The 14,331-nt window shown below is 41.0% G+C and overlaps 1 protein-coding gene across 7 annotated transcripts in view; it reads right to left on the bottom strand.

Annotated features, from left to right (window-relative positions):
• ARHGEF28 (Rho guanine nucleotide exchange factor 28) overlaps positions 1 to 14,331 on the bottom strand; it is a 117,863-nt gene that overhangs the window by 44,260 nt on the left and 59,272 nt on the right. For all 7 annotated transcript variants that reach the window (XM_032096682.1, XM_032096684.1, XM_032096683.1 and 4 more), the window contains 4 exons: positions 10,412 to 10,542; positions 7,786 to 8,087; positions 5,197 to 5,341; positions 3,791 to 3,902 (listed from right to left, as the gene is read on the bottom strand). In XM_032096682.1, coding sequence (XP_031952573.1) covers positions 3,791 to 3,902; positions 5,197 to 5,341; positions 7,786 to 8,087; positions 10,412 to 10,542 — 690 coding nt within the window. The remainder of the gene's footprint in view (positions 1 to 3,790; positions 3,903 to 5,196; positions 5,342 to 7,785; positions 8,088 to 10,411; positions 10,543 to 14,331) is intronic.

Below are 14,331 nucleotides of genomic sequence, written 5' to 3'. Positions count from 1 at the left end.
CAAATGTAGACTTCAGGTTAGCAAGAGCTAGAATATTTACCAAAGAGGCAGCGAGACTAAAAGGGCATTTCAGTTAGTTGTCAGGCACAACCTGCGCCACGGGATGCTTCTGTAAGAAACCAGTGCCGTGTATCCATGGGAGAGGAAGACAGCCTCATGCAAAACAGCACTGTGGGGTTGGCACTGAAGTACTTACTAGAAAGGTGGAGCTGAGACACTGACTTAGAGAGTGTAAGGGCCTGGAGGAGGGAGGGCCCACTGTTCATGAGCACACCATCTACAGAGCAGGGACAAATCCTTTACTGTTACAGCCTGGTAGGTAGTATGTTTTAAACCTGGGCATATTTAGGAGTTTCCACAAGAAACAGATGGGGTTTTACCTCTTTTTTTCTCATCTTTTATGTGAAAAACACCATCCTGTTGTCATCCTGAATTCATCTGCTTTGGCTTACATTTTGTTGCAAGATGCAAGGGCAGCTGCACCTCCCTCTTGTACAGCTAAGACCTGAGCAAGATGTCCAAATTGCTGGCAGCTAGGCAGAGGTGAAGGGGCAGGTTTTCCATGTGCAGACTCCCGCACAGACCCAGACACAGTCCCACGACAGTCCATAGAGATTGGGATGAACTATCTGACCCAGCTTCTTGGACCAAGCTCCTGGGCTAGTTCCACGCCCAGAGAAAACTGCTCAAAGCAAGCACAGGTGTGCCTGCCTCACACAATAATCACCACTGCCAGCTGCCAAACACTGTCTTCAATGCTCCCATCCTTGCAAAATGCTGGCAAAAAAAGGGACAATGCAGGAGGTGCTGGTGGAAGGGAAGAGCCAGCAGGAAGCTCAGCAGACCACCACCCTCCCTCTCAGCATTACACCGCATCTGCAGTGCAGGCTGTAGAACACCCTGCTTCTAAAGTCTGGACAGGAATAGGTTTTCAACCTCTCCACAAGATATGTAAAGGTCCAACACTGACTGTCCCAGGAGGAAGCGGAGAAAGAACGAAAAGGAAATGGGGCCAAGCCCATATCAAGTCAGGGCAGGTAATGGTGTCTGGTGAAACTTAATGGGCTGCGACACCAACAACAACAAAGTCCCTTAGCTGCAGGATTTCTGTCTTAACTTTAAGTACATGACACAGAGCTTCACTATTCTGCTATCTTTTAGTTCTGTGACATACTTCTACCTTTTTCTTCTGCCTTGTTTTTTTCAAAGACTTCTCACCTGATCTGTTGAATATAAATGCTTACAAATACTTTAGGTGATGGAGGAAAATATAACACAGCTGCATGCTGCAGGCTGCAATATATACTCCTCCTTACAAGGGGACATGAAGTCTTACAGTAAATCTGAGTAACATCAAAGAGGTTACCTTCTGTACTGCTTAACTCAGTTTTATAGGAAAAAAGTCTGCAGACATTGTATCTCTCAACCTCACAACAGTTTTTGAAGTTGTTAAATGGTTTCAAAGTTAATGATAACATTTCCACAATTTTTGTATGTTTCCACATTGAATGTCAAAGAATCAGAGTGGTTAGTGTTGGAAAGGATCTCAAAGATCATTGGAGTACTGAGGGAGCTGGCAGAAGAGCTTGCCAAGCCACTCTGCATCATTTATCATCAGCCCTAGTTAACCAGGGACACCCCAGATAGCTGGAGGTTTGCGAGGGTGGTGCCCACCTACAAGAAGGGTCAGAAGGAGGATCTGCAGAACTACGGCCTGTCAGCCTGGCCTTGGTGACCTCAGTGAGGGGAAAGTCACGGAACAGAGAATCTTAAGTGTGATCATTGGGACATACAGGACAGCCAGGTCATCAGGCCCAGCAAGCCATCTCCTGGAGAAGCTGGCAGCTCATGGCTTGGACAGGCGCACTCTGCTGGGTATAAAACTGTCTGGATGTCTGGGCCCAGAGAGTGGTGGTGAATGGAGTTAAAACCAGTTGTCAGTCTGTCACCAGTGCTGTTTCCCAGGGTGCAGCATTGAGGCCAGTCTGTTTAGTATCTTTATTACTGATATGGATGAGGACATCGAATGCACCCTCAGTCAATTCACAGATCTCACCAAGCTGGGTGGGAGTGTTGATCTGCTGGAGGGCAGGAAGGCTCTGCAGAGGGATCTGGACAGGCTGGATCATGGGCCAGGGCCAGTGGTGTGAGGTTCAACAAGGCCCAGTGCCAGGTCCTGCCCTTGGGTCACAACAACCCCAGGCAGCTCCACAGGCTGGGGCAGAGTGGCTGCAAAGCTGCCCACAGGAAAATGACCTGGGGGTGCTGGTGCCAGCAGCTGAACATGAGCCAGGGTGTGCCCAGGTGGCCAAGAAGGCCAATGGCATCCTGGCCTGTACCAAAAACACTGTGGCCAGCAGGATCAGGGCACAGACTGTCCCCCTGTACTTGGCACTGGTGAATCCACACCTCAAATCCTGTGTTCAGTTTTGAGCCTCTCAAAATGGAGGGCAATGGAACTGGGGAAGGGTCTGGAGCACAAGTCCTGTGAGGAGCAGCTGAGAGAGCTGGGGATGTTTAGCCTGGAGAAGAGGAGGCTCAGCGGTGACCTTCTCGGTCTCTACAACTGTCTGAAAGGAGGGTGTAGCCAGGTGGGGGTCGGCCTCTTCTCCAAGTCAACAAGTGACAGCACTAGAGAAAATGGCCTCAAACTGCTTCAGGGGAGGTTCAGGTTGGATGTCAGGAAGAATTTCCTCACTGAATCGATAGTCAAGCATTGGAATGGGCCACCCATGTTGGTAGTAGAGTCACCTGAAGTATTCAAGAAACAGCTGGATGTGGTACTTGATGCTATGGTTTAATTTACGTGATGGTGTTTGGCCAAAGGTTGGATTCAATGACCTTGGAGTCATTTCCAACCTTAATCATTCCATTATTCTATGATCTAATTCCAATGCCCCTGCCACGTGCACAGATGCCAGCACTAGACGAGGCTGCTCAAAGCCCCATTCAATCTGGCCTTGAACACTTCCAATGATGCCGCATACACAACGTCTCTGGGTGTCCATTCCATCTTGTTCACTGTGGCTCACATGTCCTGCCTCTTGCTCTGGATTAGTGAAAAACTAAAGGTATACTGGAGTGAGAAACAAACTGGAAGTAAGGACTACACGGCTACAGAGAGAGCGCAAGCCTCTTGAAATGCAGGTGTTTTTAAAGTGATGTGAACTGTATGAAAAGCACAGTGTATGTATTTCACACTTTGCACAGTTTTCAAATATAACCCATACCCTCACTGAGAAAAGTGTGGGCTGTCTTCTAAATATGAAACTATGTGTCTAGAAATACAGCATGTCAGAAACAAGTCATAAAATATTACAAGGTTCTTGCAGAGACATCTCTGACTCCACTTGATGAAGAGAGTGGGTTTTGCTTCCCAGCGTGTAGAGATACTACAGCCCATCTGTGTCTCAGAGATTCCCGAGGATCTATGGGAAGCTGGAACCATCTGTCCTCTTTGATGCCTCCTCTGTGTTATCCTGAGCTTTCTCCTGATCTCTGTCAGACACTCAGCAGGAGGCTAGGGTAAGGATCTTCCAAAAAGAGGAATACTGCCCTTGTCTGCATTAGTTTTTGTGGCTGTTGCTCTCCCAGCTTGTATGCCCTCTCAAGATCAGTGGCTGTATCATGGGAGACATGATGGGGCTGTAGATCGGAAAAAATTTAGGGATGATGGTAGGGCTACCTGAAGGCTACCAAACATACACACTGGTGAGCTTTATAAAGTAACGCCATCAGCTCTGGGCCTGAAGCGGGCAGGTATTGAATAACACAAAGCCAGGGAACTAACCTCCATTTGAATCCCCAACTGCAAAGTCCCGAGGAATGCGAGGTCTTCCTACCAAACTTTTGGGCGAGGAACAGGAATACGAGCGTGACCGAATCCCAAACACTGTGCATTCCTACGAGAAATTGCAGCTAATGAAACCTTGTGTCATTTTGAAATGCATCAGCAACAGAAACAAAGTAAATCAGGAACAGCTGACCGCTTGCATACATTTTCTTGGCTTCAAGTTGAATTTTTGAAAACTTCATGTGACTTCTTACGAATTCTGTTGTATTTCCACCATGATAAATTTTTGTATACTACAGGAAATAAGTTGTGGGTGCAAGTTAGACTAAGAGACTAAGAAAGCTCAGATTCTTCTTCAGTTTGGTAACAGGCAACATCCACACAGTACTGTTGGCCATTATATCTGATGACCAAGCTATCTTCTTTTACCAAGGAAGGCATTAATCTTAGTACTTTAATACTTTGAGAACATTTCCTGCAGACTTTGACCAGGCCTTGGTAATTACTGATGTCAGAGTTTCCAAAGAAAGGAGTTGACCTCTTTCTCTTTTCTCTATATTGTTTTTGGCTTTTTAAATTATTACCGTATTTGAAAACATTTTCCAATTACCAAATATGCCAGTAATACCCCTTGAAAGGAAATCCCCTAATGTTTGATACATCATTTGCATTTCAACAGAGACTATTCCTAAAACTCCTGTAAAGTGCTTACCTTATTGTTTTTTTAAACAGCCATAACAGAATTCATGTTGGTGCTGAACTCTTTTTCTCCCTTCATGTAATCATTTGCTAAAAGTCAGATAAAGTTCTACAGTGGCAACAAGTGCATCTAAAAAATCAAAAAGAATCTCTGCGAACAAGAAATAATCCTATGTATGTATCTGAAGATCTCAAAAATAGCACCACAGTCTAATGAAAATTAATGTAGACAGGATACTTCGGAAAACCATAACGAAGAGATTTACATTGGTCAATGCACACCCCAATTGAATTTCCCTGAGTTTAGAAACTGTTTCAAAACAGGCAGCAGGCCACTTGTACACTTTACAAAGCATTACTCTTTCACATAACTACAGCTGGTTAAACATTTTCTCACTAAATATATTTTGGTTAAAAAATGCTGATTCACTGAATCTGAGATATTTCCTTTGAAACACGTCTGATAAATTATGTGGTTTTTAAAGTGAGGCAAATTTCTGACAGACACTTTCTTTCCATGGCTGCTGCCCAGCCCAGCCACACCCAGGGAGTTCTAGCTTCACAAGTCTGTGAGAGTGCTCTCTGGAGACACCAGCACTGCCAAATGAGAACTCATCTTTCCCTTTCAGATTTAGATATTTCTCACACAGTTTCAGTGATTTAGTTGAAAGGAAAACAATTCAAACCAAGCCAGTATCAAATACCTTGGGCTGCAGACTGGTAGGTAAGTTCAATCCATCTCTGCTAGAAGCCAGGGCCTCTGAAGAGCCGAGGGGAGGGTAGTGAACATGGGATCTGTCCGACACAGCTCCACTTCCACAGTCTACTTCAAGGTCATCAAGACTTGAACTGAAGAAGACAACGAAGTCTTTAACTTCCCTGAATTCCTCCTAGCAATTTACTTCAGCCCAAATGCAACAAGCAAATATACGGCTGAATCCTCTGAACAATGACAGCCCAAACCACCATGATTATGTCAGGGAAACCATGCCCTGAGGCCTTCCTCAGGCCTGCAGTCACCTGGTTACTCAGTTTCTCTGTACAGGATCCCTCTGACCCAGCCTCGTGGATCTGCAGTGCAGATATCTGCATCACCCCTGAGCCCACACACTCCCACCACAGCCAGCCACCTCTGGATCATTACTTTTAGACCCATGTTCAGCATCTCCTGAAAAATGAGATTTTTTTCCATGCATAAACCTGTTTCTCTACAAATATGATAAAGAGAACTAAGACAATAAGCAGGGCTGAGAGAACTACCTCAGCTTTCAAGATACATAGATATAGATGGATATTATATGCGTGTGTGTATTTGGAAGATATGATACGGCCATTCACAGACATATTTTCATCTACATCTGTGACTTCATGACAAAAGATGGAAGAGAAAAAACAATAACGGAGATTAAGAGGGTCTTGAGACAGTTTATGAGGTTCAGTTCGGAAGGTAAACATTTAAAAATATACAGAGCTACAAGCAGACTGAAAAATCTCAGGCTAAATCAATATGTCAAATACGTAGAGACTATTTGATTGGCAAGGGTTTCTGAGCTGGAGAGTGCACTAAGGTTGATCAGCAGTATCTCCAGGATGAGTTCCCCAGGATGAGTCCTGTTATCTGCAAGAGCAAGTTCATGGTCTCTTCATCAGAGTGATTGGAAGGAAGGGTTGACTGCTTGCAATAACATTCCAGCCTTACAACATAAAACTTCAAATTATGTGTGGTATTTCTAAATAGCCAGAGTTCCTACCAGGAATAATAGCACCAAAATTCCTTCACACACCACTACTTTTTTGAGGCACAAATCTATCGCTACTGTCTGAAACTACTTCCTTATTACAATTCTAGAGACAGTATTTTGCAATGTTTCCAAGTAATAGCCCATGTGACATCTCAGAAACAAGTTACAGAAATGCTTTATCAGTTACTGTCACATGTTAAAATTGAAAAAGCAATACATGAGCTACTGTGGTAACTTCTCCAGGGAATTTTTCTGACATAAAAAGCTGTTTTTAAAACAGAATTACATACCAGTAGTCTTATTTTATGTGTAACATTTGGATCACTTACATATGTCATATGACATATTAAGGCAAATCACATGTCCCTGAAAATTTATATACACTCCTTAAGTTCTCATACAGGTACATAACCTAAGTCTTTAAAAGGGTAGGACTATCTAAAAATATATAGGATAAAAATGTTTCTAACCAGAGGCACAGGAAGATTACAGTATTCTACATGACATCCCCACAGTTAGTGAAAAAGAAACAAAGGATTGTGAAAGAAAAACTCTGACATTTATTGTATTATCTGTGTTAAAGATTCCTCCTAGTGGGACTTCATAGTTGCGTAAGAAACTCAAAATTAAGGTAGAGAAAATTTTATTGCCTATTTTAAAAAATAATTGGCTGATCCTTCTGCTTCCTTACTGTTTTACAAAGATCTGATGCTCCACATCCAACTATTCCTAATACTCTTCAAAGGTGGGAGCAAGATTCAAATTTCCTCCTGCAGAAGAAGGAATCTCATCTATTCAGAGAAGCAATAAAACCTTTTCATCAAGAAAATTCATTGTTAAGTTGTTTCATTTTTAAATTAACTGTTAAAAACCTAATTTTAATAACCAAAATTATAGTTCCATCTTCAAAGCTCTCTGCATTTCTAAAGCCTACCAGTTCCCACCATAACCTGAAGCCATTTGGAGGAGGATCTTCAGACAAATGGCAGCAAACCTTGTGTACCAGCAGTGGAGAAGAAAACAATCTAAACCTATCAGAAACAGCAGCTATACTCTACACTGCGTCTTTTGAGATAAAAAATACCTATGCAGTCAGGAATAATATGGTCCTCCTACAGGCCTATTTAAAGACTTGACAGATTCCCAGAGACTTCAACAGATTTTGGACTATTTTCTTAATGAAAAATATAACAGAGGAAAACCAGAGCGGAATTCTGTTCTCTGTCAAAAATGCCACAGTGGCAGTGACAGTGAAGAGCTGATTATTATTTTTTCTTTTGTAAAGAGTATTTGCATACAAGAAATAAAGGTATAAAAGTATCCATTTGCATTCAAAATACATTTACTAAGAGGACACTTTTTATTTGTTAAAAATATCTTCACAGCTATTTTATGAAAACAGATTATTAGGACAATAACTATTAGTAATGAAAAACAGAGATTTCACCCCAATAATAATATTTATTACTTCAGATTCTGCTTCACCTTTTTAAACAAAAGGTGGTTATAAATAATGGTTATTCTGGCCATATCAATAAGTCAATTCCATACCTTCTTTTTTTCATATCAGCATAAATTTGGCCCCAATCCTTAATAAATCCATGGGTCTTGAATGTAAGATACGAATCTGCTCCATACAGATGAGAAGGTGAAATGGCATGCCTTGATCCTGCATTTTCTTCATTTTTCACTGGCCTTTGACTTTGTTCATCTGGGAGATATATAAATTGATCATTCTCCTCAAGGGAGGGAGATGAAGAGCTCTTAGCCATCGGGATTGAGTTGGTGGGATTCAGAGATATTTCACTGCTGACACCATCTCCATGAATGTAGTTAGTCTTTAGTTCTCCAGCCTGCAGGTAAAAAATGAATGCTGGTAAGAGGCAACAACAAGGAAACAAGGACCAGAGCAGTTTTCCATTTTATTTACGGATATATGTTCTGTGGGGTTTTCCCTATTACTTTCTACACCACATGAATTCAAGGGAAGTTGTATGGCTAAGAAATTCAAGACTTTGCATTGCTTTTTTCCCTAATTAGAGCAGCAATGAATTGGTATTTCCAAGCCTACTGAATTTCTCACTCATATTTATACCTTATATTAAATTTAGTGATATATATATATTTATAGATTTTATTTAAAACTACCCTTGAGTTGAGCAAAAAATAAGCATAATACATTAGTGTGGGAGACATATGGAAGAGAATTCAATAATTGTGCAATTTAATGTGGAAAAATCAGCCTACACATCATGCACTTTCAATGCACTTTTACAGCACCAGTTTCCTAAGCTTTGAGATAAATATACATGACCTGGAACAGAGTTTCTTGATGGGAGGAAGGGAAAGGACTCTTATTTTTTGCCATTAAGCAATACGGGGCCTGAAGAACCTCTCTTTCTGCACAGACAGGGATGGATTTGGGAATTCTATTTTCTTAGGTACAGGGATCAGGACTTAGACTCTAGTAACAAATAATTCTTTGAATTCTCTGTTGACTCTGCAGAAGATACTAAAATACAGTTCATTGTTAGTCTTTTAGCTAGGGGCTACAGTCATCTAATTAGATATCAAATACTATGTGAAAAGTCACACTGCCAGTGGAAACATTCAGTCTCCAAAAAGCACCTGTATAAAAGCAAGAATAAAGGAAGGAATGCAAGAGTGTCCTAAGCCCTGGTCTTTCAGATTGCTGACTTCCTCTTCTCCAGTCCCTCTTGAGATGTGCTTTCATCCCCATCTCTTAGTAAAAGACAGGAAGAACTGCTGGCATTTTTACAGCAGCCCACATTTGCATTCAAAGATACAATGCATGCAAGTCTGGAAACACTTCTGTTGCGCTGTGCACATGACATGCACAAAGGTAAAATGCTTTTCCCAGGTCTTATGCAGCTGTTCCTGTTTGGGCAGTGTTCCTCCTCAGCATGAGAGGGACCTTCTCCTGCAGCCACTCTGCCTCCTGCTGCATGGTGCTTAAGGGAGAATTTGGCCCCAATCCTCAGTTTTAAAAGGTAGAATGCGACCACATACGGAACAAAGGTTAGCTGAAGGCCGCCTGAGCAATGTACTTGGGTAACATCACCATCTCCAACCTCGATATTGTTCAAATCAAGCATTCAAAGACTGCACTTTATAGTCCCCTGACAGCTGCTCACTCATGGGTCATTATTACATACATCTCTTCAGTGCATTTTGAACACACTCAGCCTCTGACTTAAACTCCCATCACATCTGTCATGATGAACTGGATCTGCAGTGAATGAAGTGTTTCAGAGCATGGGGTAGGGACAGGCAGGAGGCAAAGAAAGGAAAAGAAGAAATCACACTTGCAAAATCTCAGACTTCTAATATTATCTGGTAATTTCTTACTTCTATATTCCAACTTTCAGGCAAGGGAGAGCCTAAAGCAGGTTACAAATGAATAAATCACTTAAAGCATCACTGAAAAGTAGCTACATGCCACCAGAAGCTGGTGTCTATTTAACTAGACCCAGCCACCACATACATTCTGTGACTAGTCAGACTCATCCCCCCAACCCAAATTATGGTATCTGAGCGTGACCATGGAGGAAAGATTCCAGGTGCAATGCACTGATGTAAAATATAATTTGGTACAGACACTTTAAGTCATCTCCAGTGCTGGTGACAAATCAGAAACAGGAATACTAAATCAGAATCTCCAATATCAGAATGTTCCATGACAGCTGTAGGACATCAGCTTCACCTTTTCAGTAATACCTTGGTTTTGTTGAGCCTATAAGCTTTACTATGAGCTTTTAATCAACTTCTGAAATTATCAGCAAATTTGTCTGTACTGTGAATGTACACAGAATTCAGAAATCTGAAGTGCACACGAGCAAGTAATATTGTAAACATTTTTTAGAAAGAAGCACATGCTGTTTAGCTCACCAACACACAGAAGAGATGATAACACCAGCCTTAGAATTCTTCCTGCAGGCTAGGGAGAATAATTCCTATAATTGACTGACTCTATTGAAAGACACCTCATAAAAAGGTTACAAAACATAGCTGAGGAGAGTAAGATATTACTGGTTTTAATTTAAATTTTACTAATTGACAACACACCACTGCTGACAGTGACAGAAAATCCTACTATCATGCAAATAAATTAATAGAAGACAAAGAAAAATTAGCCAAAGTTCAAATATAAGCTTACTTGGTCTACTACCATGCAGTTTGCATATACTTCATCACTTCCACTCAGCATGGGAGAAAGTCTGGTTGCACCAAAGAAAGTAGGGGGAGACTTCAATTTCCTTAGAACATCAAGGGTAGAGTGTCTGTGCTCTGGAAAAAAAAAGCATGGGAAATTTGCCATTAAATCTCAAACCATTTCCTTCTCATGTATACATACTATCATAAAAACAGCAAAGTTAAGCACTAAGCACCAAATCTAAGCATTACAATTTGAGTAATATTTGTGTGACTGCACCAAAACCTGCTCATTTCATAATTGCCCAACATTTGCCATATGTTCCGGGAAGCCTTTAGCTGACAAGACTCTTTAGAGTACCACAGAATCATTCACATAACTAAAGAATCAATGTTCCTGTATCTTGTCTAGCAAAAAGCTTCTATTTTCCACCTAAGCTAGAGCTTTGTAGAGATTTGTGGTTGCAGTAGAACACAGAACAAGATTTATAGGCTGGGATGAATTATGCATGATTCTGGCTGATACATAAAACATCTGATACATTACATGAATTAAATAGTGTTCAATTGCAGCCAAATAATGATTCCCCTAAAGCATTCTACCTACTGGTAGCCACATAAATGATGATCTTAAACTAAGAAATCAGATTACTGTTCTTAAAATGAAACAAAAACACAAAAAAAAAACCCAAAACAAAACAAAAAACCAACCAACCAATGAACCAAAACAAAACCAAAAAACACCAATAAAATTGCAATAGGGATATAAATAGTATACCACTAATACTGCCTTTACAGATTGATAGCAATCAAGCAAGACTTGATCCATGAACAGGATGTTTGGGATGAATACTGCATCTGATCTGCTTTTGACAAGTTCCACCAGAAAACATTAACAGAAATCCAGAGTTTAGTTTTCAAAAGTGTGCTCCTGACTACAAATATTATAAAAAGCTGCATGGTCTGTGTATTTTATGCCTTTGAGCAGCAGAAATCCTCTGTCCTGGAGGCCCACTTCTCTTAAAGCTGCTTGTAAGAATGAGGAGCCCGTACCAGTGCAGCATTTGAGCTGGGTTATCTTCTGAATGTAAACAGAGGAAAATTTGACAAAGCAGAAACCAGTCTTGTTGTAAACCGTGTGAAAACAGGCTAAAAAAAAAATCACAGTTGTAATGTAGTTTTCCTTAAAATGCAGTAAGTCAAGCATTGCCATTGGAAGTGAATGGAGACAGACTAGCATAAGAATGATTGTGATAGAGGAAACTACTGCACCCAGCAAAACACCCAAAATCAAAACACTCAATAAATGTAATTTGAGTTTGGCTGTTATTAAATATCATTCTTTAAATCTTTTTATGCTGCATCATAAATTTATTTTCTGCAGAGGTGTGAAGGAAAAGATACCACTAAAGACTTCCCCACACTATATTCCTAAAGTAATGTAACTGCTTTTGGAAGGTCACAGAGCCATATAGCATGATTTGTGTTGAAAAAGAAGTTTAAAGGTTATCTAGTCCAACCCCCCAGCCATACCCAGGGACATCTTTCACTAGATCAGGTTGCTCAAAGCCCATCCAAGATGCTTATAGCCATTAGATTGCAAGAAAAGTCATAATGAAAAAATAGAACTGGATTAGAAACAACACTTGTTAAGGTCTGGTGCATTTGTTGCTTTGAAGAAAAAAGTCCCAGACCAGTCAAATCTGTAGTGATACATCACAGCTTTTATTTAATTTTAAGATGCTATCTCATAAAGCCTAAGAACAATAACCTCTATAATCAGAGAAAGATGGAAATTCCCATTTAGAAATGGCACACTATGAATATTTGGTTTCAAATCCTGGCAGGCCTTGTGGGATTTCATACCATTAAAACATTCTTACGCATCTCATTTTGTTTTTCCCTCCTGCAAGAATTTTAACACAATTTTAGTGACTGTCATATTAAGAACTGCTAAAGCTACACACCAGTTCCTTATGTCTGACAAGATCCCAAAGCCTTTGTTTATAAGTAGTATAAAAGCATTGTGTTCTACAGCAGCTCATCAAACTCTGGCAGCTCACCTCACATGGAAATGTGATTTGGCAAAATTGGCAGTACTTTCTTGTGGCAAATAAAGATTTCCAAGGGTTGCTCCTAAACCAACAATGAGGCAAAAAAGTAAGTGTCAGACTCTCCATTTTTTCTTGTATGCTTACTACCTTCCCCAGTCTGCACTCCCTCTTGTATACAAACCCACTGGGTACAACAGGCAAGGGTGGTGTACATGTCCAGTGCTCGGCTGGCACAAGTTCAACACATACCCCCAAAAAACAGCCCAGGAATTAGGGATTCCCATATCACAGCATAAACCTGAGCCTAAGAAGTCAGTTTCTGGACTTCAGCAATAGTTCCCACTGCTGGGGTGCAGAAGCCTTGAAGATAAGGGGGCTGATGCGTATGTCTCAAACACCAATGGACGATAGCTGTGGAGCCAGCCAAGGATTGCTGGTAATGACACCCTGCGAAAAAGAACAAGATGTGGCTCAAGAAGTAGGGCAGCACTATTTTGGGACAAATGTCCTTCTTCTGAATCCTGGAGATAAGCACAACACAATACAGTTCAAGTACAGGAATGAAGTCAAGAAGTGGGCATGGACTGCAGTGGAGGGATCAAGACAACCCGAGACCCACAAAGCCCTCTGACCCGTTTCCAGAAAGGTCTAGAAGAATGGACTGTGCACGATAACTCATTTACATAGAAAGCAAAAAATTAGCTCCAGGATGTGAAAAAAACTATCTAAAAAATGTACTCCTCCAAAGCTGGGTTGTACAGGAGCCCCAGGACCCTGGACACCCCACTAGCTGAACTGACAGTGAAGCCAGGACTGGTGATCTCCCTTTCTTTCTCTCTCCCCCTCTTTAATACATCTCCCTCTCTCTCTCTTCTCTTTCAACCTACCTCTTTACCCAAAATCTACTGCTGTGTGCTTATAGGAGGACATCAGGAACTACCTTATAATAATTTCCATGCCACATTGAAATTTACTAATAAAACTTCACACGCTTTTGTGGACTCTCCGACTTTTGCCATTCATTTTGACCATGAGCATCTATGAGCATCTTGGATGATTGCTTACCCTTGAGGGTAGGATGTCACATGGGGTCTTCACAGTCACTTAGTGGACTGGACATCCCAAACCGGAAACAACACAAATCCCCCTGTTACTTCCGATTTTAACTTACATAGCAGCTTCTAATAACACATTTTACATTATTTTAAAGTTCTGTACAAGAGTAACATTCTAAGTAACAAATTCTGGAGAAAGCTGCTGCAAGTACAAGCTATATCAGAATATGCTACCTGTGGTATATTCGGTCTGTAAATCTTTATTAATTATCCCTGTTAAATGCCATATGTTTTCTTGGAGATGCTCCAGTTAGTCTGTTGTTAAGTGTGAGATGAGTAAATAAATACTCATTTGGATTTTAAATGGTAACAAATTATTTCAGGCTTCAAAGCATCACAGAATTTTGAATGTTGGAAAAGACCTTCAAGATCACTGAGTGCAATGGCAATATGACCCCACTGTACTTCTTTACTTCCACTCTGCCCCCTCACCCCCTCAATTTCAAACATGTGTGAAGAGATGATTACATCCAAGTAACTTTGTAACACGAGAAGTTTAAAGACTTTGCTGAATGTGGGGGAGAGCAATATTAATTACACATTGACTGTGCTAGTAACTTATTTCCACCGGAAAGGCCTGCATAGTTTAAAAGGTGACAAAATCACTGCAAGTGTCCAAATCACCCACTACATTCCTACAGCTTCACTAACTGCCTCCAACCTGCCTTGCTGGCTACAAGTCCTCTTGATCTTACAGGGACCATCAGCAGACCTTCCCCTCCAGGTTAACACGGCAGCAGGTAACTGACTGTACT

This window comes from Corvus moneduloides, chromosome Z (genome assembly GCF_009650955.1).
Source record: "Corvus moneduloides isolate bCorMon1 chromosome Z, bCorMon1.pri, whole genome shotgun sequence".
In the NCBI taxonomy this organism is placed as follows: Eukaryota; Metazoa; Chordata; class Aves; order Passeriformes; family Corvidae; genus Corvus; species Corvus moneduloides.
The sequence above is the reverse complement of the archived record's forward strand: the minus strand, read 5'-3'. Positions and strand labels throughout refer to the sequence as shown.